This window comes from Triturus cristatus, chromosome 2_2, assembly GCF_964204655.1.
Source record: "Triturus cristatus chromosome 2_2, aTriCri1.1, whole genome shotgun sequence".
Taxonomy (NCBI): domain Eukaryota; kingdom Metazoa; phylum Chordata; class Amphibia; order Caudata; family Salamandridae; genus Triturus; species Triturus cristatus.
The window spans coordinates 1,058,037,028-1,058,064,885 of record NC_140582.1 but is presented as its reverse complement, the minus strand read 5'-3'; the positions used below and the strand labels follow the sequence as shown (position 1 = coordinate 1,058,064,885).

Sequence of the window (27,858 nt, the reverse complement as noted above, 5' to 3'; positions counted from 1 at the left end):
ACTTGAAATTTTGCAGAGTGTCTCACCAAAGTTGGTGCAGGTTAGTGCTGTTAATCTCTAGACACATGTGTTTCTGGATTTCATCCTTCTTCAGTAGTGATAAAACGAAATTCTTCTGGGGTTTGCTGAGAAAGCTGCCACAATCCTCTCAGGTCTTTGTACCTCTCCCTGGCGCAAACTTTCGTGAGACACTCTGCAAAATTTCAAGTAAGCATTTAAATTGAACTGCATGTACCAGGATGCAAAGGGGAATTTCCAAGGCGGCACTCGCTCGGCGACGCTTTTCGTCGCGAGTGGAGTTGCGGTCTGTTGTACGCCTTTCCGCCTATACCACTTCTGCGCAGAGTGCTGAAGAAGATCATGCGCGACCGGGCCAAAGTCATCTTGGTGGCTCCGGATTGGGCACGAAGGTACTGGTATCCCGAGCTACTCAGTATGTTGACCGATCCTCCGATACGTCTGCCCCTTCGGGAGGATCTTCTGTCGCAGCAGCAGGGGACGGTCCTCCACCCGAACCTGTCCAGCCTCCACCTCCATGCGTGGAGATTGAGCGGCGGCAGTTGATGCCATTTGACTTGGCTCCTGAAGTCTGTGATATCATTCTGGCAGCCAGGCGTCCCTCCACAAAGTCGGTATACGCCTGCCGGTGGAACAAATTTGTGGCATGGTGCACAGCAAAGGCTGTGGTTCCCCTTTCCGCCCCTCTTTCTGAGGTTCTCCTCTTTCTTCTTTCCTTGGCCCAGAAGGGTTCTGCCTTGGGCACCTTGAAAGGTTATCTTGCTGCCATCTCTGCCTTCTTAAGGCTTCCTGATCAGCCTTCTCTTTTCAAGTCCCCGGTAGTTACACGCTTTCTAAAAGGCATTACTCACACGTTCCCTCCTGTCCCTTTTGTAATGCCTCAGTGGGACTTGAATCTTGTACTCACATTTCTAATGTGCGCTCCCTTTGAGCCTCTTCATAATTGTCCTCTTCGCTTGCTGACGCTTAAGACTGCTTTTCTGGTAGCCATCCCCTCGGCTAGACTGGTGAGTGAGCTCCAGGCTTTATCATGAAAGCCTCCTTTTCTATCTGTTCATCCGGACAAGGTTGTCCTTCGGCCTCGTCCCTCCTTTCTTCCGAAAGTGGTGACCCCCTTTCATCTTGGGCAATCTGTCACCTTGCCCACCTTCTTTCCGCCTCCGCATCCTTCTAAAGAGGAAGAGAGGCTCCACCGTCTGGACCCAAAACGTGCGCTCTCCTTTTATCTGGACTGCACGAAGCAGTTCCGGGTGGACGACCAACTTTTCATTGGATACGTGGGTGCTAAGAAGGGGAAAGCTGTGCACAAACGGACCATCTCTCGGTGGGTCGTTTTGTGCATCAAAATTTGTTATTCCTTGGCAAACAAGGACCCTCCTGTTAAGCTGCGCGCCCATTCTACTCGGGCCACAGCGGCTACTACTGCTTTGGGACTGGGTGTCCCTTTGCAGGACATCTGTCAGGCGGCTACGTGGGCTTCGCTCCACACGTTTGCCAGGCATTATTGCCTTGACAGCCAAGTCCGGAGGGATGGCTTCTTTGGCCGTTTTGTCCTCCAGGGCTTTCTGGTGTGATCTTGCTTCGCAGACCCACCCCCGGGGGGTTGGTATTGCTGGGGTATCTATTCTAAGTTGAGGAATCTAACTAACGTGTTTCTTTCAGATGAACAAGTTACTTACCTTCGGTAACGATGTATCTGTAAGAAACATTAGTTAGTTAGATTCCTCACCGACCCACCCATCCTCCCGGTTCTGCGAACTGACATCTAGTGTTAAGGTTCTCCTTTTCAGGCCCCTAGATTTTATTTTTGGCACCAGTGTCGGTCTCTTGCATGGCTCTGCGTTCCTGGCGCGGAAGGCTATGTACAAGAACTGACGTCAGCGCGTGAGGGCGGCGTCTAAGTACTCCGACGTCATCCCGGCGCACGACGCCGACGACGGACGCGGAGCCGCAGACGACGCCTAGCGACGCGCTCGGGGTATTGCTGACGAAAAAATCTTCCGGATCCAGTCTGACGCCTGGGGATATTCTAAGGTGAGGAATCTAACTAACTAATGTTTCTTACAGATACATAGTTACCGAAGGTAAGTAACTTGTTCTTCTCAGCCTGAGAAAGAAGCTGAGCTGTAGTATGGGCGTGTGAATACTTCCATGTATTTTTGTACGTAAAGCATTTCATCTTTGTCACAGATCATCAGGCGTTGCTTACCATCTTTGGAAATCTGAAAGCCAAGATGCCTCCTTGCATCGAAGTGGGAGTTGCTTCTGCACAAACCAGGGAAGGATCTCATCCCGCCAGACTACTTTTCATGAGTGCCGCTATAGCATCATAGTTCTATGTCCAAAGTCGCTGAGGCCTACATAAATTTCACAGCAAAGTCAAATGCCCCTACCTCTTTCTATTGAAGAGAGATTCTGGCAGCTATTAATACTGACAAAGAATGCTTAAGCTCAAAGAATTCCTAACAACGCTGTCATGGAGGAAACCTACTCGACCTCTTACCTAGGATATTGAGTACCAGAAATTCAAGAATGTTCGGAAGAACTTTGTTACACATGATGGTGTCATACTAAGAGGGGCAAGAATAGTTATCCCTAAACGCGTGAGGCAACAAGTCTTTGAACTGGCACACAAAAGACATTGTGGCTTAGTGATTGAATGTGGTTCACACTCCTTGATGAACCAATTGAAAGGAAACTTAAAGCTTGTCATCTATGCAACTGTCTGTCTCCCAAAACGAATGTGCATGCTCTGAGCATGTCTAATCTTCCTAAGCTAGCCTGGGAGAGGATTGAGTTTGACTTCTTCTGACCCCTCAATTATGAACAACATCTCATTGTAGTTGTCGATGAGTACTCACTTTTTCCTCTAGTGGAAGACTTCTCATTGACCACAGACAAGTCATCAAGAGGCTGGATGACATTTTAACAACATGGGGTGCTCCTTCCATTCTCAAATATGACAACGCCCACCCCACCTCAATAGGTGGAGAGGTGTGGCTCACTAGTTAGAGGCGGCAGACCCGTAAGCAGAGAATCGGCCAGGGACCAGGGTTCAATCCCCGACGCGGCAGGGTCGTGGACCAGGGTCAAAACGGACTCTAATTCTCGCCTCGGTACCTACTCTAACCAGGTACACACTCGGCAACTCTGGGCATTAAGCTTGCCTCATCTCTACAACGGCCCCCCACAGACGCCGGGGATGCCTGGTTTCACCTTGGAGATACCCAGAAAGGGACAATCTCACAGGGATAGCCAGGACGGGTTCCCCAGCGGTCTACAGCGCCGGGACGCCCCGGTGTTGGGTAGCTGTGCGCTTTACAAGTCTACAACATTTACATTTACATTTACATTTAAAAGACTCTTAATCACTTGAACATCAATAATCTCTCTGGCCACAGCCAAACAGCGTTGTTAAACGATTTATGAGTTCTTTGAAAAGGGTGGTTCAACGTGCTGTACTGGAAAGCCTCAACCTCATGTCCGCTTTATGCCCAGCCCCCGTGCCTACCGCTCCACTCCTCATTCCACGACAGAAGAAAGTACTGGCACCATGCGGTTCTGGGGTGCGCTTGGAACGAAGGTACCACAATGGACCACCTCTTGCAAATGCAAAATGAAGGCTTACGCCGATGAGCTCCGATGCGCTCGAGACAAGTTTTTTTTTTATAAAGGAAAGTGGACCATGCAAGACTGACTCTCTGTTTGATGCTGAACCTCTAAAAGTTCTGGCGAGAAAAAGACCTTTGGTAAGTGCCCAACGACCTTGAAAATCGATAACCAGAGACTCCTCACTCTGAAAGCCTTTGCCTCAATGTTAGTCCAGACCTCATGAGTGATGCAAGTCCTCCTGGGTGCCTGAGTCAAGCATCCAAGAGTTTCCAGATGAAGGTACCCCTCCTCCATCTCGTACAACTAGATCTGGCAGACTGGTGCAAGCGCCTTGACAACTCATAGAGGAGTTATAATGTGTATATATTCATACTTTTTATTTAACAAAGGTGTTTGTGTGAGCCCTCTATGGCCCTCTGCAGACTCCTTGTACGTATTACGTAATCTGTTACATGTGACTGCGTGTGTTAAATTAAGTTTGTCAAGCAGTAAGTTCAGTTAACGGTTGCATGATGAAGAATAAAGACTTGCAAACAAGAGCTCCTTGGGTGACGTGGTCTGTTACATGCTCCCATGCTGGGAAGTATGCTACAATGATGAGAAAGAGATCCATCTCTCCTTGGTGGCCCATCAACATTTAAGATCCTTTAGAAAGGCCAAGCCCATCTCTTCTCAGAGCCTGCATAACTTGAGACTTTACTGGAAAATAAATTTGAAATGTGCATGGATGACTGCCACTTTAATCCCAGATAGCCTTCACACGGTCCTGGGGCATATCTATATGTCTGGCTGGTAGCAGCTAATAACAGTGTTAAATCTCAAACTCTTGGGGTATACACTCATTGTATAATGCATCTTTCTTCCCCCACCTGTCCTAGTTTGACGCAGCAACTCGAATGTTGATTATGATTTTAATCATTAGAATGGCTATACTGTGCCTCAATTCTGTACACGTGGTAGCCCCGCCTATTGCATGGTCTACTAGTTGCTAGCTATGTCATTTTACTGTTATTGTAATCCCAGCCATTATACCTGGTTAGCTGATGGAATTGCCTCGTTCACCTTGTCACACCTCCTAGTGTGCATCGATTGTCCTGTTCTGTCCAATGCCAAAATAACGCTTTTTATTTTGCAGATACCAGGAATAAGTTAACCAAGATTGATTGGTTCACCACCTATTTTTTACTAATCCTCATATAAAAATTGTGGAAGTTCATTGCCAAAGTTTGTTCACAGGTTCTATTGCAGTTGTCCTTCCTTTAACACAAGTGTTTTAGTAAACCTTATGTTCGAGGCATATGAGCTGCAGATTACACACTATGCATTGATCGCCATCTGGTGTTGGGCCCGGATGTTTGCACTTGTTTTTGTCTTGGAAAGTCTTTAGAAGTCACGAGGTAGGTGACTCCTTCTTTGGATGATAGTGCACATGAGCATCGGCTCCATCATTAGATTGTTTTTTTCCGCCATCGGGCTCGTATGTGTTTCTCGCGCTCCAGTTCGGAACCGTTAACGGCTTTCTCTTTCGAAGCACAATCCTTCCCTTTTCGCCGGTATTGTCTCGATCGCGTTTTCCCAATCCACGCGACTCAAAAACTTCGAAGTCTTCGATTCCGGTCGTCGACGAAGGCCTTCGGGCCTACCTTGGCCTCATCTTCTGGCTCATGGAAAGGATGCCATTCAAAAAGCGTCCTCGTTGTGGGTCGAAGTTTCCCCCCACCGACCTGCATGAGGTGTGCAACCTCTTCCTCTCACCGGAGCACGAGACCAGAAACTGTCCAGCTTGCGCCTCCTTCCGCTCCAAAAAGACTATTCGGGACCGACGAGATAGAAGTACAATGGCTCGCTCGTCATCTTCGATCCCCGACGACATCTTCCGAGAAGGCGTCGATGTGCCAGAGCAGGGGCGGGTCGAAGAAGGCCTCATCAGCGCCTCTGAAGCAGATGACTCCGACGTCGAGGACATCACTCCAGAACAGAGGGCTGTGAGTACAGACGTTGACCCCAACCTCCCCTCGACACCATCGGAAAAGGCTTCGGTCCCACCTTCACCTTCGGGCCCAGGTGCACACTGAGAGGCTGCTTCCCATGCCCCGCCTTCGGGCCCGGTAAAGGCGGCCTACTAAGTCTTCAGGTGACTTGGGCTAGAGTCAGCCTTCCCTCGGTGCCGAAAAACATACACAGGCACCGAAAAAGAAGCCGTCCTCTTCCTCATCCACGCCGAGTGCTGCTTTGACATCCAAGCACTCTGCGTCAAAGACTGGCACCGGCTCCTCGACACCGACAACACACTCGGAGCCAACCAAAAAACTGCCACCAAAGGGCCCCGACTCAGGTTCCATCGGGCAAAGACACTGCAAAACTGCACGGTTCCAAACCCAGAACCGCTACCGATTCTGCACCGAAAAAGCCTATGGCACCAACACAGGCAGCACCGAAGGATCTGCCTGCCACAGAAGAGCTGTTTCGCCCAGATCCTACCCAAAAAACTCTTGTGAAGACTGGTCACTTAATGCTTAGCATCAAGAATAGACCCCTAGATACTCCTGCACCGGCTCCACCACCTAAAAAGAGAGACTTTGCTACCTCTCCATTAAGGATCCCTTCTCTTCCTCCTCCTTCTCCTCCCCCACCACACGTCTCTCCTACACCATCACCTACTCCAGTAGATGATGATGATAATGATGACACCTCAGATGATGCAGGGGGAGGTGCGGATGATCAACCCCTAGGGTTCCCTACCCCTACTGGCTCCCCAGGCCCCTGGGATGAATATAGTATCCCAGACGTCCCATACACCCCACAAGACAAAATCTATCCCTCCAGGCCTTCCACTCTAGAGGACAATATCTGCTTCAACCAGCTCCTCCACAGAGCTGCCCAGTACCACGGGGTTGCCCTTCATACAGACCCCGTAGAGGAAGATTTTCTCATGAACACTTTTGACACCACACAAAGGTCCACCTCAATTTTACCCATGCTTAAAGGGGTCATTAAGCATGCACCAGAGGTCTTTAAAGACCTGGTCAGGGCTCGAGTCATCAACCCTAGAATATAGAAAAAGTATAAGGCTGCCCCTACTGATCCAGCCTACATTAAAGGCTCCGCACCTCTAGACTCCCTTGTAGTCTCCAGTGCGCGGAAGAGAGACAATTGCCAATCATCAGGTGACGCACCACCACCAGATAAGGAATCGAAACTCCTGGACGCCTCTGGTAAACGAACGGCGTCACAGGCAGCAAACGTGGCGCATTGCCAATACCCAAGCGCTGTTAGCTAGGTATGACAGGGCACATTATGATGAGCTTGAGTCCATAATGCAGCACCTCCCAGACAGGTATAAAAACAGGGCCAATGAACTCATACAGGAAGGTAAAACCATCACTAACACCTCCATCCGCTGTGCCTTAGATGTGGCAGATACCGCTTTAAGGGCAATAAACACCAGTGTCCTTCTGCGCAGGCATGCCTGGCTACGCATCTCAGGTTTCAAACCTGAAGTCCAGAGTTCCATACTCAATCAGCCATTTGATGAGCAACACCTATTTGGCCCTAATTTGGACGTAGCACTTGAAAAATGAAGGAGGATACCGAAACAGCCAAATCTATGGCGCAAGCTCCCAGACGTTCCTTTCGTCGCTCATCCTTCAGAAGCACCCACAGAGGCTACTCCTCTGATAGCCCCTCCACTTCTTACCAGGCTCCCACCCAATCCACCTTTACTAGAGGTTACCAAAGAGGTGGTTACAGGTGCAACAACAACAAAGGCAGAGGCAAAACCAACAACTCCCGCTCTGCCTCCACCCCCACCCAATGACTTCCCCCAGACCATTCCACTCCAGTCGGGGGAAGACTCCCACAATTCCTCCCTGCCTGGGCAAACATCAATTCAGACAGGTGGGTGCAACAGATAATTCAATCAGGCTACTGTCTCGAACTAACATCTACCCCCCCCCCCCAAACATACCACCCAAACAGCATCCAATGTCACAAGAACATTTGTTACTGCTAAAGCAGGAGGTAATCTCCCTCCTACAAAAAAGTGCAATAGAACCCGTTCCCCTAAACCAACAAAACAAAGGAGTTTACTCTATTTTCTCATACCAAAAAAGGACGGCTCTCTAAGGCCTATGCTAGACCTCAGACCCCTAAACCTATACATACTCAGACCATTTCCACACGGTCACCCTTCAGCATGTCCTTCCTCTGCTTTCACAGGGCGACTTCCTTGCTACCCAAGACCTCAAGGATGCCTATTTTCACATTCCCATTCACAACGCTCACAGAACATATCTCAGATTTTTAGTGGACGGTCAGCACTATCAATTCAAAGTACTCCCATTCGGAGTCACCACAGCACCAAGAGTGTTTACCAAGTGCCTAGCGGTGGTGGCAGCACACCTAAGAAGACAGCACATCCACGTCTTCCCATATCTAGACGACTGGCTCATAAAAGCCAGCTCATACAATCCGTGTGTAGAACACACTCACGCCACTATTCAACAACTTCACGACCTGGGGTTCACAGTAAACCACGCCAAGTTCCAGCTGCAACCGTCCCACACACAATACCTTGGTGCCACAATAGATACCTCAAGGGCGCTAGCCTATCCCAGTCCCGCCAGGATAGCAAACATGCAGGCTCTTCTCACCAAATTCCAACCACAACACTCTTCCAGCTCGGGTGTTCATGCAACTCATAGGGATGATGGCCTCTTGCATAGTGCCTCATTTAAGACTCCAGATGCGTCCTCTCCAAGAGTGCTTAGCACGTCAATGGAACCAGGCTCAAGGTCAGTTAATAGATCTGGTGTTGGTAGACAGTCGTACTCATCACTCTCTGCAGTGGTGTAACACCAAGAGCCTTTCCAAAGGGCAACCGTTCCTAGAGCCGATTCCTCAAATAGTTATGACAGCGGACGCATCGCTCTCTGGCTGGGGAGCTCACCTACTACATCACACCATGCATGGCAGGTGGACACCTCAACAAAAGTTACTCCACATCAACCACCTGGAGTTACTAGCCATATTCCTAGCCTTTAATGCATTTCAAAAACACATCAGGCAAGGCTGTCTTAGTCCGCACGGACAACATGACAGCCATGTACTATATACAAAAAAAAGGCGGGACACACTCTCTGCCGCTCTCGCAGCTAGCACAGAACATATGGAGGTGGGCTATATCTCAGAACATATTTCTCCTAGCCCAACATGTCCCAGGAGTCCAAAACACCATAGCCGATCTGTTGAGCCGTCAAACACAATCTATCCACGAGTGGGAACTTCATCGACAAGTTCTTCAACCGTTTTTTCAAATGTGGGGGCAACCACAGATGGAACTCTTCGCCACCCAAGAAAACGCCAAATGCCTAAGCTTCTCTGCCTCACCCATTGTCCAAAGGCTATGCGATATGGATGAACTGGTCAGGCAGATTTGCGTAGGCTTTTCCGCCTCTCCCACTCATTCCACTAGTGGTGCGCAAACTACAGCAACTCTCCTTAACGCTCATCCTAGTTGCTCCAACTTGGGCCAGACAACCATGGTACACAACATTGCTGGAACTCTCCGTAGGTCCGCACCAAAAGTTACCTCTCTCCACGCCTCTTAACCCAGAACCATGGAGAGATCCAACACCCAGACCCAGCTCAGCTCAACCTAGCGATCTGGCTCCTGAAGTCCTAGAATTTGGTCACCTTAACCTTCCCCCTGACGGTATGAACGTCAATAAAGAAGCTAGACGGCCTGCCACTAGAGCATGATATGCAGCCAAGTGGAAACGTTTTGTAATATACTGTCATAACACCACCAATCCCCTAGATGTGTCTATCCAACACATCATAGGCTACTTACTACACCTCCAAAGATGCAACTTAGCCTACACGTCTATTAGACTGCATCTTGCTGCCATAGTAGCATATCTACAAAATAGACAACATCTATCACTTTTCAGAGTGCCTGCCATAAAAGCCTTGGATGGACCTCTTGTGCCATAAGCTCAATGGGGACAAAACTGAGCTTATGCTTTTGGGCAATGCCCTCGTATTTAATTCAGCTTTGCTGTGGCCCAATTGTCTTGGGCCCACTCCAGTACCTAAAGACCAAATTAAGAGTCTGGGAGTATGGCTAGACCGCTCCCTCACCTTTAGCCATCAAGCTGTAAAACTCTCCGCCTCCTGCTTTGGCATACTCAGAATGCTACGAAAGATCCTCCCCCTCCTCCCTTTCCAAGCCAGAAGGATCATGGTCCAGGCGCTTATCCTCTCTCGCCTCGACTGCGGCAATGTTCTTTATCTGGGTGCCCCTCATTCAACCATCAAACTCCAGATTGTTCTAAATTGCGCTGCACGCCTCCTCTTACAGACCCTGTGGCGGCATTCGGCAAAACCTGCCATCAAGGCCTTGCACTGGCTGCTGATCAAAGAGAGGATTTAGTTTAAAGCTGTGTGCCTTGCCCAGAAAGCTTTCTGGAAGACTGGCCCTTCCATCATCCAATCTTTGATCATTCCCTACCAACCTAGAAGGGTCCTCCGTTCCACCACCGCCTCCCTCTCTCTTCCCCCCAGAATAAAGAGAGCTAGAAGTGGCGGACGGTCCTTCACGTACAACGCATCAACTCTTTGGAACACTCTCCCACTTTCCCTTCGACAGGAACCCAATCTGCTTGTCTTCCGGAGGCTCTTAAAAACTTGGCTCTACAAAAACTGGCTCTAACATGCATCCCACCGGTTCTGGCTGTGCTGTCCGTAGTGCTGGGAGGCCTCAGGGTAGCCATCGCGCTTTATAAATCCCATTTCATTCATTCATTTATGGAGGGACTCAAAAGAATAATTCCCCCCAGAGTACCACCTTCACCTGTGTGGAATTTAAACATCGTTCTCACAAGACTTATGGGGCCTCCATTTGAACTTCTACATAAATGTGAGCTGCAATTCTTAACATGGAAAACTGCTTTCCTAGTAGCCATTACTTCTCTACGAAGAGTTAGCGATCTACAAGCACTAACCATTCAGGAACCCTTTCTGCAGATGCATCATAATAAGGTTATTCTCCGGACTAATCTTAAATTCCTCCCTAAAGTCATTTCTCCCTTCCACCTCAATCAATCTGTGGAGCTGCCTGTATTCTTCTCGCAGCCACAAACAGTCGCAGAAAGCGCTCTTCACACCTTAGACGTCAAAAGAGCACTGCTTTACTACATAGAGAGAACACAACCTTTTCGTAAGACCAAACAACTATTCGTGTCTTTCTCACCACCACACAAGGGCAACCTCGTATCAAAATCTGGGATATCTAGGTGGATTGTCAAATGCATACTAATTTGCTACCACAAAGCAAAATGTACATTATCTGTTCCTCCTAAAGCCCACTCTACACGTAACATAGGGGCTTTAATGGCATTTTTAGGGAACATTCCCTTAGACGATATCTGCAGAGCAGCTACATGGTCTACACCACACACATTCACAAAACACTATTGTGTAGATGTGCAAACTACTGCAACAGATACTGGTGGTCGCCGTTAGGAGGGGATACTGCTATACAATCTATACATAGTGTGTAATCTGCAGCTCATATGCCTCGAACGGAATATGCTACTTACCAATATGCATCTGTTCTTGGCATGTAGAGCTGCAGATCTACACACGCCCACCCGCCTACCTTTATCTGTTCCAGTATTATCTTATTTAGATACAGCATACATGGGCATCTTTCTTGTTTCTTACAAAACTCCATAATTTCCCTGCTGGCGAAAAACAATCTGAGGATCGAGCCGATGCTCATGCGCACTATCATCCAAAGGAGGAGTCACCTACCTCGTGACTTCCAAAGACTTTCCAAGACAAAAACAAGTGCAAATATCCGGGCCCAACACTAGATGGCAATCTATGCATAGTGTGTAGATCTGCAGCTCTACATGCCAAGAACAGATGCATACTGATAAGTAGCATATTCTATCTGGGGTGGGCCCCAATTGAGGTTGCGTATTAATGATAACACTCCGACAGCTTGCCAAACCGCACTTTAAATGAAACTTGGGCCTAGCATTGCTACGTGGAAATCGGATCAATTCTTACTCCAGTATTGGAGCTTTCATAGATTCACATGCCTGAATCATTTCCCATCGTAGAAATGGGGGTCCCCTGACTATATAATAACATTAATACAATGTTAAAGATAGTTCATGAAGGCCCTAGGCCCTTCAATTTTGCATCCTATCATACTAGTATATTAAAAAAAAAGACCAAACTTATACTTCAGCCAACCAGGCTGCTTTACCCGCTAGAATACTCCTGAGAGAGTTACATTCCCTCACACGTTCTACCTCATGTCGTGCTCCGGAGTCTTCACTGAGCTCTGCTCAGTTATTTTCTTATTTGGATACTTCTCAGAATATTTACCATATTTTGGTGCTGTGAAAGTTATTTTCCTGTTACCCACAGAGTTTTCACCATAGAGATCAGACTTAGTCGTCACTTTAACATCATGTCAGACAAGGATAACAAAAGTCTCTTCAGGTCCTGCAATACCAGCGGTAAAAAGAGACTTTACTCTGAGGACCCTCATCAAGATTAAATTTACTGCCTTTACCCTGATCATTCTGCCAAGGACTGTAAGGTATGTCGTACCTTTTCATCCATGACTTTAAAGGATAGAGAAGGAAGGCTGCTAATCTGGCTTCAAAGGCTCAAAACTAGAAAGGAGCCAGTGTCAGACTCAGTGAGAACTACTCATCGTCCCCTAGACGATCTAATAAGAGGGAGAGATCACCCCATTCTCGGTTCTCCTCTGAGCAGCCAAGAAAAGCCTAAAAAAAAGACCACTTATTGGTCTTACAAATGTCGCAGTCCTTCTAAATCTCATCAAAGATCTAAATTACCTTCGAAAAAGGATAGAAATGAACCTTCGCCACCTCCTAAGGTCTGTCACTCTTTCAAAAAACCTTCCTCCGATCCGCTGGCCTGCACTTAGTCAATGATCAGCGTATTGTCAACGAGAACATAGTTGTCGTTGCCGAAGATGTATACAGCAGCATCATTGACAACAGGTACAATAACTACCACCACCTTCTTCTCGATTACATCTCTGACTAGAGTATTGATGCTGAAGATTTCCCTGATCTCATCTGCAAAGGCTGTCGACCAGCCACGGTCTGTGAATGTAACATCTGTGGGGGGTGGGAGGGGGGGGGGGGGGGGGATTGGGTGTAAATTTCAAGGGACGATGCTGAGGGAAAATTAAATTAATTTTCCCTCTGCATCGTCCCTTGAAACCCTTCCCCCCCCCCTCCCCCTCACTCAATGACGCCACACCGCTGTTAACCGCGCAAGCCGTGGCTGCCGTCGACTTCTTCTACGTTGATAACCTCGCCGATGGTGTTAAACAGATTAGCGATCCCTGGACACGTGTTTTGAGGTAGTTGCCTCTCGTCAGCAGGGAGTAGGTATGTGTGTGGGGTTGCTGCGTAGGCTGCCATAAAAAGTTTTCTCAGGTAAAGTACTCGCCGACGCTACTTCATGGACCACAATGCTTTGGGGTAACACGCTGGTAGGACGAGCAGAGTGCGGCCAATCGGACTTTTGTTTATATTCAGGCTCCCTTGAGCCGGTGGGGCTGACGAGCCCATGGCTACGCACCTGCGCTCCTTGAGTGGTACTTTACCTGAATACTTTTTATGGCAGCCTACGCAGCAACCCCATACACATACCTACTCCCTGCTGACGAGAGGCAACTACCTCGAAACACGTGTCCAGGGATGGCTAACGCGACACTCATTTTCACTTTAAACTTTGGCATAGGCGTACTCGCCGATGCTACTTCATGGACCACAATGCTTTGGGGTAACAAGCTGGTAGGACGAGCCGAGTGCGGCCAATCGGACTTTTGATTCTAGACCTTGTTCAATTTGGCCACCCCCTAGAAATTGTTCAGAACCCACTATTGAACCTACCGCAGACCTCCATTCCCAAACATCTGCACCGGCTCAAATTGGAGGTCAAGCCGATGCTCCGGAAGGGAACAGTAAAGAGGGTCCCTCTTTTGCAGCAGGAGAGGGATTCTATCCCTGTTTCTTCCTGATTCACAAATAGTGGAAGGAATGGCGGCCTATCCACTATATCAGAGATCTAAACATGTATCTAAAAAAAAAAAATCATCCACATGGTAATGTTATAAGATATTCCCCTATGTTTAAACCACTGACATATGTCATCCTTCGACCTGCAGGATGCATATTTTCGCGTCCCCATTTATCCTTCCCACAGGAGATTCCTAAGGTTCACTGTGGCTGGCAGCCTCTATCAGTTCAGGGTTCTTCCCAGGATATTTACGAAGTGTCCGGCTTCGGTAGCAGCCTTCTTAAGGAAACAAAAACACCAAGTGTTCCTGTACTTAGATGACTGGCTCGTCAAAGCACATTCCAGTCAAGCAGCACAGACTGCAACAAATTATTGCATAACCCTATTCAGTGAGCTTATTCTAGACTTGAAATCTGACCTAATGCATCTGCCACTGACACCCCGTATAGGGTAATGTGTTTGGGGGCGTGTTGCGAATTTTGGGGTCATGCCCATTTAAGGGTTAAATGTAATGTTGCCGAAGGTATTTCCACCAGCCTTATGTATATTTGTAAATTACTGTGTAGTATTGAGGAGAGTGTGTAATAAATGTACTTTTAATTTTTAAAAGAAATAGCACAGACTGGAAGATTATGTGAGTTTTATCGCGTACCCGCGTATGTGGATTACCAGCCCACACCACCTCCCTTGAGTAGTCCTTGAATTGTTATTCTTCGCTACCCTGGGAGAGTCAAGCTCTACTATGGGGTGTTTGGTTCCCAGTGGAGCGTGAATGAATGTGGGCAAACTATTTGTGAAGGCCACACCTTTAATGGCCTGTTTTGTAACAAGAAAGAACTAAAAATGATCAACAAAATTAAGGACCTATTGACAGCATGGTCCCTCAAGTCTATTAGATGGCGGAACAGACTAGAAACCCTAAAGATGGTGACCCTAGTAGTCAATTTCCTGGCAAGTATGCTCACTATTCAACTTTCTCTCAGAATTGTTTCTCAACCATTGACAAAATGACTTCCAGCTTCCTCTAGTGCAAGAAGAAAGCCTGAATGTTTTTAAGGTTTATGCAACGTTCCGAACTAGTTCAACTACAAATGGCGTTCCTGGCTGTGCAGGATGCACAATGGTTTGAAGTTGATTCTATCAAGATGCCTGCTTGGCTTACCATCGAATGACAAACCAGCCACCATTTTCCTTTGGTTGCAAATTTGACTGTTGCACCACTCCTTTTTACACTCTAATATGAACTATATGGAGACAATTTGAGCCCTACGAACAGTGGACAGAGCTCTCCTTCAACAAAAATCTTACTACATTTCACTAAGGAATAACGAGAAACTTCAGACTGCAGCCTCTCCCACTACTGGTCCGAACTGGGCTAACCAAGATATCTCCCTGTTGGCAGATCAATTAGCGCTTAAACTTTGCTGCTCTTAAAGAGAACAATGCCCCCTAAAACTTGGATTTCTATGACTTTGGAAAATCTAAATGAAGGTTTCCAAACTGGAACTCCTTTTTTTTTTTTTTTAAATAAATAAATTTTTCTCCTCCCTCAAGTGCATACAATCTGGGGGCGATGTTGATTCCCAGTATTTAGAATAGTTATGTAGCACCTCTGCCCAATGACACGCTGAATTGCAGAACAAGTGGTCGACCTATTTCTCTGATAAAGGTAAATCACCTATCCCAGTTGAGGCCTGATCTAAAATGTGTCTCCACTTGTTTCAAAACAAACATACCTTTGCTAACACTAATAAAAATGTTTGCATCACATTTCCTCTACTGGACATCTGTTTGACTTTTTAGCCTAAAACGAATGGATTCTGTCACTTGCTGGTAATGCAGATCATCGACCAGCACCGCAGAACATGTTTTTCACATGTACATGTTTGACTTATTTCTGGGAAGATGTTACTTCTCAACTGAGTAAAATTTTTAACACTTCAATTTCATTGGATTTATCAGCGGTTATTCTTGGCCCATATGTATCCTTAACTCCAACTTAAAACCAGACTCTGAACTAGCCCTTTTTGACTTATCACAATTGCCCGTAAAGGTCATTCTCCTAGATTGAAAGTCCACTAACAAGGTCTCCTGCCAAATATGATGGGTGTAGGTCACCTACCTCAGGAGCACATACGCTGCCCAATTGAAATTTAACGGCAACCTCATTGTCTCATTACACATTTGGAGAGCAATAGATGCTTTTAAACACAATATGCAGTACATTTTATTGTTCCTTCAAGGTTAGATATCTATACCTCCCCTACATGTTTAGAGTTTGGCGTGAGATTGTCCTTACTATTTCACATGGCTCCCTCCTTTTCTCTTCTCTTCTCTTTTTTCCTCTTCTCTTCTTTCCTCTTCTCCTTTTCCTCTTCTTTCTTCTCTTCTCTTTTTTCTCTTTTTTCTTTTTTTTCTCCTTCTCTTTTTTCTCCTTTTTTTCTCTTCTCTTTTTTTCTCTTCTCCTTTCTCTTTTCTTTTTTCTCTCCTCTTCACCTCACCTCACCTCTCCCCTCTCTCTCCCCTTTCTCTCCCCTCTCTCTCCCCTTTCTCTCCCCTCTCTCTCTTCCTACTTCCTCCCTACTCCTCTTCTTGTTCTAGCATTCCCACTAACCTCGTTCCCCATCACTATTCCTCATGTCCTCATAAGGCGGGAGTCTTGAGTTTTTTATGAACTATGTAGGTCCGTGGTCCCTCCCTCTAACGTAACTTCGTTTTGTATGAAGAGCAGACTAAGCAGCTATTGTGCTGTCAACCTCAGCTGAAAAAGATTGTACACCTATACCATCTCAACCTTCATTTTTAATTATATAATTGTTTGTATTGTTACGGTGTTTCTTAAGCACCTGACATTACCATGCAGTGACAGTTTCTGCCTGTATGTTTTATTTTTATCTCTAAAATCTGAATAAAATAAATTAGAACAACAAAAAACAAATAGTATTCATTGGAAAATGTCTATCTCTTTGCTATATTAGGTTCTGATGCGCCCTGTTTCCGATCCAGTTTATTTTTCATGAATTCGCCCCATTATCTTCAGATCCTAGTAGACTTATTAATTTCCCTCTTTACACACTATTGACATTCCTTTACCCAGCACTATGTCAGTCAACAGTTTCAAGGTTCCAGCCTGTGGTTGGGATGTTTCAAACACAGTTCCATTAGAGCCAACATTGCCAAAGGTATGCCATTTTTTCTTCTCTAGCATTGTTTTTTTTCAGGCAATCCTGATCACCTGCCCTCTTTGTCTCCCCTTTCAGTGTAGGCTGTCGAATACTGTGGCATGGACACAAGTGGATGCTCATAAAGGTGCATACACCAAGTTACCCTTGTGCTATTTTGCTCAGTTTATTTTTCCTTGCTTTGCGAGAGATGTCACATTGCCTTTCCCTGCAAGTGAGATGGCCTGTTAGTCTGGAAGAATTGTGGATTGAAGACTGCCATTAGGAGGGGGAGTTTAAAGTGACTGCAAGGTCGTAGTGAAAATGATTCATGCATTTTGTATTTATTTTTCAACATAATATACTGTGGATTTAAGGTTGTTGGACTTTTCCTTAGAACTTATTGAAGTAAATAGTTTTTTATTCTCTGTACTTTTCCCAATTAATCTTTTCCACTTGTCGCAGGATTTATCTCCGTAATCTTCTGCACTCTTTATCTGTGTTTGGGTGGTCTTTCTGCAGAGTCCTTAAAAAATGCAAAGACCTTTTCCTGTGCCATAACTTAAAATGAGCGCTATAGTATTCAGAATGAGTCGATGACGAAAACATTTTGTTAGTATCTTGATGCATAATGATAGAGTTGATGCATGTAGTGGGTTGAATATAGTATGCTTAAACATTGAGGTTAATTTTAATAACCAGGGTCGTTCCTGCCAGTCTTTGCCCTTAAAGAGAACAATTAATACCCTTACTTCCTTACTCGTATCTTCCAACAGTTTTACAATTGAGTTATATTCTGGTCAGTAAATGTTCTTAAATAATTTTTATTAAAAGATTTATGCAATAAACAGAAAAGACATTCCAGTAGTGCAAATATAATTGTATACTTATGACATAGTTCCAGGATCTGCGCAGTGTAAGCAATATTGGATCACCATATCTAAGGACAATGTGGATTCCAGTAATATGGCTTCTTTGTTATATGTAGAGCGATATCTTATGACTGCATAATAAAGTGAAAAACCGCTTGTGCAACTTTTTCAAATTCCTAGTTCATTATGTAACATTCAGTTTATGTCCATGATAACACCAATATAAAATTGGCACTCACGAGGTGTCCAAGCTGTACGAAGGAAGGTTGATGCACAGGTAGGGTGGAGGGTTATTATATACAGCAACTGCAGAGCCTTGGGTGCTCCCTCAAAGCCTTCTTGGAATGTAGAGATTTAACTCTAGCTCTGTAGAGGCAGCAACCACCTCCAGCCGTCTACTCCATTCTGTACATTTGATGTGAAAATAAATGAAATGTCCTCTCAATTTGTACTGCATGGGAGCTGTGAGGTGAATGGCGTCCATTTCAAACATTTTGTATTTTTATCAAGGTGTGTGAAGATTCTGGTGATGTTCTCCTGTGTGAAGGAAAGTGCTGTGGAGCTTTTCATTTGAAATGTCTCGGACTTGTAGAAAAGCCAGAAGGAAAATTCATATGCAGTGAATGTACATCAGGCAAGTTTTTTTATTTCTATATCGCACACAGTTTTCTTGGTCAAAATGATGACAACCTAGCTTAACCTGAACCCTCTTGTCTTTTTTTTTTTTTCTTCTGGCAAGAAATTCTTTATGAAGGGTGACAGAAGAATAGATGTTGATAGCATCTGTGAAGTACAAAAGAATTTTCAGAACACCTGTTTAATTGTAATCTGTAACTGGATTATCTATTATTTATAATATGGAACCTTAGCATTTCTAATAACAGGACTAGTGTGCTATAAAATGTAGTAGTATGCCATTGGGATGTAATTGATATAAACAGTTGTTTGAATTGATAACCATCCATAAGGCATATTTAATTTTTTTAAATCTAAACGGGTCTAGTACATAAAAACATCAGGTACAGAGTTGTGCTTGATTTTACACCCCACTATACTTGAGATCAATGTTACGTGCACTTACCAAATAATGCCACAAGTACTATATTATGTATCAGACTTCCATTTTAGGCCAAGTACACATGTTTAATTCTGAAGGTAATCACACTACTTTGCCACATATTGCCGGATTGCCGTTTGTTTTAAATCCCATCCCTTTGACTTAACACTTGACTCTTATCCTAGGTTGTGCTTAAAGTGGTTTTTGAATACCTTTGAGACCTCAGTCAGTGACATTTATTTTTAGAGATAAGCCCTGCCAAATATTTTGGAGCTTGCTGCAGTATAGGATCTTTAATAGATTCACATGCTTGAATAATTTCCTGTCGTCGAGATGGATACCTTATATCAGCATTGCAATATTAAACACATTAGAAAGGCCCTTCAGGTTTGTAACATATCCTAATCAGTTTAGAAAAGAGCCCAAACTTTGGTTTGAACCAATCTCAATGCCCTGCTGTCTAGAACACTCCTGTGAGAAGCTCCACTTCCTCCGATTTTGTAGTGCACATCCAGCTAGGGAGTGTACACTGAGCTCTGCTCAGTAATACCTCTTCTCAACTATTCTTTCTCACCTGTAAGATCTCCATCTGGGCAGCCATCTACTGCACTTCATAGAACATTGTTACGGCCTACGTTCGAAAGAAGTGTGCCACAAAAAACCCTCCTCCAGGACAACGTCCGATGTCAACAGAGAAAAGGGGGAACTCTGCGATGCCCACACTGAATGAGATGATTATCTATTGCCTACACCATCATCTCCCAGACCTAACCAGTAGATTCCCCACCTGAGGACATTAGAGGGTGGGGGGGGTGTGTTTATAGCCTGCTAGAAGAGCAGTGAAAAGGATCGACCTACCCATGCCCACTATGTACGCTGACTGCTTTCTTTATGATTTTTTAGGAACCTTTTGGACAAGTGAGAGATCTATGTCCATTGTAAGCTACATTAAGGACGAGGGCTTAAAAGTTATGAAAACTCCAGACACAATGACTGCGGTTTACCACGCTTGAAAGAAATTGCAAGGCTACAGAGGATGCTCCTACATGTGTCACTGGTCACCTAAAGCCTGATTCCGTTATCACACAGGCAGCCCAGCGCAGATCTAAGAATCCCTCAGTGCCCATCCTGGTGCTTCCACACAAGGAGGGTAGGTGCCTTGATAATATCGGTAAGCGCTTTTCATCCACGTCCGTGCTTATGGTAAAGGCCGCAAATTTCATTGCTGTTCTCGGGTGTTATGATTGCCAAATGTGGTTCGATATTAAGTCTTATTTGGACCAGCTCCCGGAGGACATCAAACCAGAGGCCAAAAAGGTTCTGCAGGAGGGAGAGTGCGTGTAGGAAGGTGGATATCTGACTATGGTTACCCCCAACTTTTTGCCTAGTGTCTAGCTGGTTTTTCGACTTAGTTGACCTGAGATCCTACCATTCAGGGTCTCAGGCTGTCTGCTCTCTCTTTAAAATGGACTCCATGTACCCTAGGTACATAACCAATTGGTAAGGATCACCTTATTGGACCCTGTACAGTGTACCCTAGGTACCCAGGGCATAGGTGTACCCTAGGCCTCCCAGGGGCTGCAGCATGTATTATGCCACCCCTGGTCTGGCCTTCCAATCAGACACAACTGGCTGATCACTCAGCTGGGGCAAGGTCGTGTAATCACCCCTTGCTTAGATATAGTATGCCTATATCAACCCTTATATATAGACACATGTGTACCTATCAGTCACTCCTATGGCAGGCCATAACAATCCTGGAGGCAGAGTGCTTGGTAACATGTGAGATGGTGCTCTAGCATGAGCTGAGCCTGTCTGCAGCTTTCGGAACCATGTCCTTATAGCTGTTCTATGATATAGCCTACCATATACTCTTAAAGTGCCTTATAATCTTAAACGGTTATGGTAACTATGGTTTGGCTTTATCAAAACATGTCGTGTAAGGTGTCTAACACTTTGGAATAATACCCCCATACCATTTCTGGTGATGAGGATATTATTCCCCCCTTCTAGAGGGAGAGACATGTTAAAATCCTACTTTGCTGTTTAACTCTAGCCAAAGCCTCAGCATCACAAAATGGATGTTGCTGCCACAGACACGAGTCTGACCTCCTGCTGCTGGGAGTGATCCCGGCAAGGGATGCTTGGACAATAGGTTTCCTGCTTGGGGAGGTGCTAGCACCTCCCCAGACAGACTTTAGTGTATTGGGGCAGGGAGGGCTGAAAGGAATGAGACATGCCTGGGGCACACAAGGTGTCCCATGCATAGTCCAGTTCAAACCGGTGCTGGGGCACTCCAGCCCCAGTCCTGGCGCGAAACTGGACAAAGGGAAGGGGGTGTAACCACCCCCCTCCCAGGTCCCACCCATAAGGCGTGACCTAGCAGGCAACCCAGCCCCCCCAGATTAGTATAAGAGTGGTAGCTGGGCCCCAGGAGATTAGATTATCCTGAACCTGCAACTTGAACAAACTCTGGACCTTCGACATTCGACGAAAGAAGAAGACTGAATAATCTCCCTTGTGGCCAAGGAGTGGCTACCCTGTGCAAACAGGCACCATCAAGAGACTACCCTTTGCTTTGCTAAAGTTCTACGAGGGATCGACTGCAGAGCCCGACCAGAGCCTTGACTTCCAGACTTCTCCGACCCTGATCCACATCCACAGCCGAGCTGAGATCCGTGGAGGCGACGAGAGACGTGGGACCGGCTACCTGGGAAAAGTGGCTAGTATCTTCAAGCGCAGCTTCTGAGGCACCCTCGAAGTTGGGCACCGGGGATTGAGAAGCCCCAAGCACCATCTGCACCGAAGATCAGCCCCCCCACACTCCACGAGCCCTGCGTGGGGCCCTTCTGCATTTTCCTGCTTGCCGCGTCTGTCCGGTTGCTTGCCCGCTGGCTAGTGGCCTTTGTGACGACGCATCCTGAAATCTTCACCGCTGGTTTGGCTCCTCCAGACTGGCTCCTGCTTCTTTGAAAAAGAGAAGCACCCCAGACCTTCCTGGTCTGCACCAGAAGCAAGTCCTCCGTTCTTCGTGGGTTCCGCTTGCCAAGGCTTGGTGAGTCCTAGTCCAACTTCGACGCCAGCAAGAGCCTTCGTGGGACAGCTCGCCTCCTGGTCCTGGTCGTCCTCGACGTTCCCTGGTCCTCGTGGCTGCAGCGACAAGCTTCACCTTCACCTGCAATCTTCACTACATCGCCTGGTTCCTTCCTGGTTCCACGTGGTCACTGGCTAGTGACCTTGACTCTGTCCCTTCTGCTTGCAGGTCTCCTCTCTTCTTGATCCCAGCCTTGGGATCCACCGGACACTCTTCACTGACTGCCTGTCAGCAACTTTCCTTCAGGCATCCATAGAAGTCCACGACGAAACCCGACGCAAGTTCACACCTATGCACCCGCAGCCCGTGGGCTAGGTAACTTGGGTACTTCGGTGCTCACAAGGGTAGTGACTATCCTAGGGTCTAGTTTCCGAGTCTCGAGACTCTAGCTGCTTCAGAAGTGTCCTTAAACTGTTTATTTCTAAACTGTACTATTTCTATCGACTTTTACGCATTACGCGTGAGTGTTTCCACTCTGCACCTGAATCCCGTGGGCCTCCCACTTCCTAACTGTTACTAGTGTAGTGTAGCCCCAGCGATGGCCTAGGCCTATCCTATTTCCGTGACATTGGTCCTTATACCACTTACTTAGTATATGGTTTGCGTGGCCCCTAGGGCCTAACTGTATTACTTACCTGTGTGACTTAATGTATGCTTAAATAAGACTGTGTTGTACTTACCTCTAATCTCATAAAGAGTGCTGAGGGTTTGACTAGAATAAATACACTTTATTTTATATATATATCTGTTGTGGTGTCCTTTCATTTGGTATTCAAGGGATTATATATGGTATCACAGCTGGCTTCACATGCCATTCAGAGTTTAGCCTAAGACTGCTCTTGTCCATGCTACCACTAGGATAGCTGGTCTATAAGGTTGACTTTACAACCAATCCCCATAAGGGTATTTGGACTGATATAAGGTGTACACTAGAACTAGTGACATCATACATCAGGCCAACTTCTCACAGTGCACATCATTGGATGTGATGGATTGTTTAATGGACATTGCCACAAATTCATTCAGACAACTTGCAGAAGCTGCTGTGTTAAGGAGGCAGGGCTGGCTCAAAGCTATCTCTTTTAGTCTGGAGGTCCAAAATAAGGTCTTGGATTTGCCTTTAGGTGGCGAAGCCCTTTTCGGCAAGCATGTTGATGAAGCCCTACAAGCCATAAGAACAGACGCAGTTAAATCCTTGGGCACGCTTCAATATAGAAAATTGCCCTTTCAAGGCGCTAGGGAAAGAGGACTACACTCCTACTGAGAAGGTTACCAACAATATTGTTACCCCTCATATTTATCTGCCTCTCAGCAGTTTCGTCCCCAATACTCACAATGGCAAACACCACAAGCAGCCTACAGTACTCCAGCACCAAGAGGCAGAGCATGTTGCCAGGTAACGGACACTGGCCGACGCCAATGACTGCTTACAGGCTCCAACTACTCCTTTTTTCTCCCTTTCAGGCTAGGAGGAATAATATCCAACTATATTGAGCGCTGGCAAGACATAACCGACCAATGGGGTCTTACACCATGTTCAGTTTGGCCATACATTGGAATTTATCCAGACCCCACCACCAGACCTTCATTCCAAACATCTACATCTTAAGTTGAAGGTCAAAACCATGCTCAAGAAAGGGGTGATAGAAGGAGTTCCCGCATGACAACATGGAAAGGGCTTCTATTCCAGTTTCTTCTTAGTCTGCAAAAAGTTGGAGTGGTGACAAATTCGAGACCTGAGAAGTCTCAACACCTATATCAAAAATGTCATTCTGCATTGTAGTATTGCAGGATATTCCGCTACTTCTAAACAAGGGAGATTGTATGTCAACCCTCAACCTCCAGGATGCGTATTTTCATATCCCCATCCACCCATCACACAGGAAACTTCTAAAAAGTAGCTGGCAGCCATGACCGGTTCAGGGTCCTTCCTTTTGGTCTGAAATCTGCCCCTTTATTATTCACAAAGTGTCTGGCATCTGCGGCTGACTTGTTGAGGAAAAACAAACACCGGGTTTTCCTGTATTTAGACAATTGTTTAGTCAAGGCACCTTCCAGTCAGGCTGCACCGAGCTTGACAATCGCCTGCACAACCATATTCAACGAGCTGAGCCTTACACTGAATTCACAAAATGTTAGTTCTTTACTCATCAAGAAACAGTTATTGGGAGCAACGCTGGATAGTACACTCAGCAAAGCCTACCTCGCATCAGAGAGGCAAAATTGGTACAAAGAAAAGTGTCTCTTCCAGTTTCTCTGTGAGTCCCTCCTAGGGATGATGTCATCATGCATTCCTCTAATTCAATTCTGCGTCTACGGATGAGTTGGCTCCAGGAAGAACTTGGCAGACCATTGATACAGGCAAAAAGGTCTTTCAACGACCTCATCAAAGTCACTCCGTCCATGGTCAAAGCCCTGTCTTGGTGGACGCCACAAACTGCTCTGTCAGACGGTCTTTCTTTCCTGAATCCGGTTTCTCCGCTAGTTATCAATTGTGATGTCTCCCTAGACGGATGGGGAACTTACCTTCAAGACTTGTTCCAGCTCAAGGCAGTGCACCTAGCCTTGCAGGGTTTCCTCCAAAGGATAAGAAGCTGTGCAGTGCTCATCTAAACAAACAATACAACCATGATGCACCACAGAAAGAAGCAGGGCACTGCAAGATCGCATCTCCTGTCCCAGAAGGCATATCGCATCTGGGAATGGTCCATCCGCCACGGAGTGCGGTCACACTCAGCAAGCTGAGGACCTCTTGCTTTGAGTGGGCGCTGGATCAGGAAGTACTCCGCATCGTCTCTCAGTGGGGCAAATTGGATCTCGACCTCTTCACAACCCCTGAAATGCAGAAATGCCAGTTCTTCGCAAGCTGGCATCATCATCTGGGATCATGGGGGACTGCATTTTCGGTTGCATGGTCTGGAATACTTTGCTGGCCCCTTTCCTCCCATACCTCTCCTCCCGATAGTCCTCATGAAAATGAAAACCGAACCATGCTGTTAATTCTTGTAGCCTCAAAGTGGCCACGTCAGCAGTGGTTTATGGAACTGCTTCTCTGCTCGGAAGAAACTCACATCTAGTTGAAGACAATATCCTCTCTACTAACAATGAACTTGGGCCAAGTGCTGCATCCATATCCCAAGTCTCATCACTTATTGGCCTGAGTACAATGAGTCCGCCTACCTAATCATTTCACCAGACTGCAGGGACATACTGTCCAGAGCCCGTGCAGAAAGCACAAATAAAACCTATTGCCTTAAGTGAAAATGATTTTGCCTATGATGCAATCAGGCCAATGTACATCCACTTTCTTCTTTTCTGAAGAGATCAATCAATATCTTTGGACATGGCACGCTTAGGATATGACTGTCAAGTCAATCCTCTCGTCCAGGTCTCCATTAATTTTTCATTTGTGCGGACTTCTCTCATTTAATTAAAAAAAAAGGGGGCTTCACAAACCAAGTGGGCCGACCATCGTTTTAAGCCGTTAAATTGTCTTTCCTTGGGAAGTCAATGATCCACACTCATATATTTCTTAATCACTATCTCAAGCAAATCTCAAGCAGACATCAAGCGTACAGCCCAACTAAACAATTGCAATCAAAACTAGTAACACAAGTATCAAAATGCACAGAGCTTTAATGGCGTGTTTACCAGCACTGTTCCCAATATATGGAGATCAGACATTTAAAATAAATCTCAACATTACATTTATCGCTCTTTTGACATAAACCTTAAAAACACTTGATATTACCTAAAATGATAACCTCCACGTTAAGGTGCATAGAATATAAAAATATAGAAGATTTAAGAAAAAAGGAGGGTAGGGACATGCAAGACAACACACAGCTATTAAAATTATTCTATTCTGGTCATGGTCATTGAACACGATGCATGATGTTTCCAATAATAGTCATCTATTTCTATCACACTGTTAGACTGGAATAGCACACATAGGATGCCTCTTCCCTGGACTGGTGTGCCTGTATGCTTCACAAGACTGCATAAGAGCCTTTAGCCCATGGCTAAGCAGCACCCACCTGCACACACATGCTTGAACTGCAGGTGGCCCTTGTTACAATGAGGCCCTTTCTCTCATCTTGAGGAGCGACATTCAGCTTCTGTCTGTAAACATCGCTAGCACCCATTACGTAAAGGGACAGGGGAGATGTGGGGCAGTGGACACTGTGGTGGGAGAAGATTGATCCGTGGCAGTGGGCTTGGTGACTGGGAATTGTTCCAGTTGTCAAATATCTGATTTCCTCAATGTGAGGGTAGATTTTCTGTTGCATCTCACTGAAGTTACACTTGAAAGCACAGAGGTTTTCTTACTTAGGTTTGGCTTTCCAGTTGTGTATTTTTTCTCCGAAGCCCGAACAGGAATGTTTTGATCCATGCACTGCCCTTTGGATGGCTCCAGAAGGAATGCCTTTAGATTCAATTGGACTCCGGTCCCACTATATGAGTTTGAGGTAAATTCTGCTTTCGTCAAAGGTTTTGCAGAATGTGTGGGAGGTTACAGCATTGCTAGGTTTTCTTGTTTTCAGTTTTGTTGTGAATTCTGGTAGGGTTTTTATTTTCCAGCGTTCTCAAAAATTGTCAAAATCGGTGATTATCAGCGTTCTTTTCTGCTCTGCGCATAGTCATGGGGATGTCTTTCAAGTGTCTATAAAGAAATCTACTTTAATTTTCTTTTTTCCCTCAGCCATTCTTACGGTCAATTATTCTTTCCTGCCCCTAACTACCTTTTTGTACCTTTTCACTGTAATTGCCCTTTGATGTAACTTTCTTCTTTATTTATTTTAACTACCTGCTTGCTTAATTTGAGTACTCAAAACCATCTTTTCAGCAGTCCAGTCCCACTAAATGTTATGAATGTGCATGAATGGAGTTGCTTGTGTCCCATCAAGATTGGATTATAGCAGATAAACACTGATGGGTGGGCGTTTAATCCACTTTTCAGCTGCTCTAGTTTTTTGCTAATGTCAAATGAGGAAATGAGATTTACATACCCACTGGTAAAATCAAGCAATTGGCCATTGCACTGGATTTTGTGGAGTCAATTTGCGTCTAATGATCACCACTAGAATATGAAATTTGTGTTTCTTTTATTCATGCTCAAGATAAAAAATATTATAACTTTACTGTTAAATTGTTAAAGATTTCCGCATTTGCCTAGCACATATCATTTGTCCCTGATGAAGCGACATGTCACGAAACACGTGTTGGCCTATGAAGAACTTTTGAAGCAATATCAATAAAAAAAACTCTTGATCAATTCATTAATTTTCGATTGAGTAATTTCTTGTTAAACTTATTGCAAGCCAGTATCCGTCAGCCCACCTTAAGAGGCCAGGGGTACCGTTCTTACCCTACCTCGACGAAGACTGTCTTTCTCCAGGCAGTGGTCAACCACCTCCAAACTACGGCACACCTCCTGTCATCTTTGGGGTTTACTATAAACGTGCCGAAGTCCCACATGACTCCTTCTCAGATGCTCCCTTTGATTGGAACTATACCGGACATGGTTTGGTTTTGTGTCTTTCTCTAGGGAAAGAGTGTCCAGGACAGTCAGGCTATAATCCTTTCAGCTTTGTCTTGGATTTGGGTGAGGTCGGATCGGAGGCTTCCGGGACTGATGGCCTCTGCCATCCTGCTGGTCGAGCACCACAACTGACGTATGCGGGCTCTGCGATTGGATCTGTAGTCGCAGTGGGTCCATCATCAAGGGCTGGAGCGCCCACCTGGGTGGAGATCAAAGGACTCTGGTCTTCAGCTGTCTCAGCTCTACATTAATCTGTTGGTACTGAAAGTGATATAAATGGCATTGAAAGCATTTTTCTTCGAGCAAGTGAAGGCTAGTTAAATGTTCACAGACTATACCGCCATTTCTTACTGCAACAAATAGGACGTGGTAGTGGACCCTTTGTCAGGAGGCCTTGCGCTTCGGGACGTGGCTGCAACATCAGG

At 45.8% G+C, this 27,858-nt stretch overlaps 1 protein-coding gene across 1 annotated transcript in view; it reads left to right on the top strand.

Moving 5' to 3' along the window:
- NSD2 (nuclear receptor binding SET domain protein 2) overlaps positions 1 to 27,858 on the top strand; it is an 881,013-nt gene that overhangs the window by 410,293 nt on the left and 442,862 nt on the right. The window contains exon 12 of the mRNA XM_085642559.1: positions 18,251 to 18,374. Within this exon, the coding sequence (XP_085498685.1) occupies positions 18,251 to 18,374 (124 nt within the window). The remainder of the gene's footprint in view (positions 1 to 18,250; positions 18,375 to 27,858) is intronic.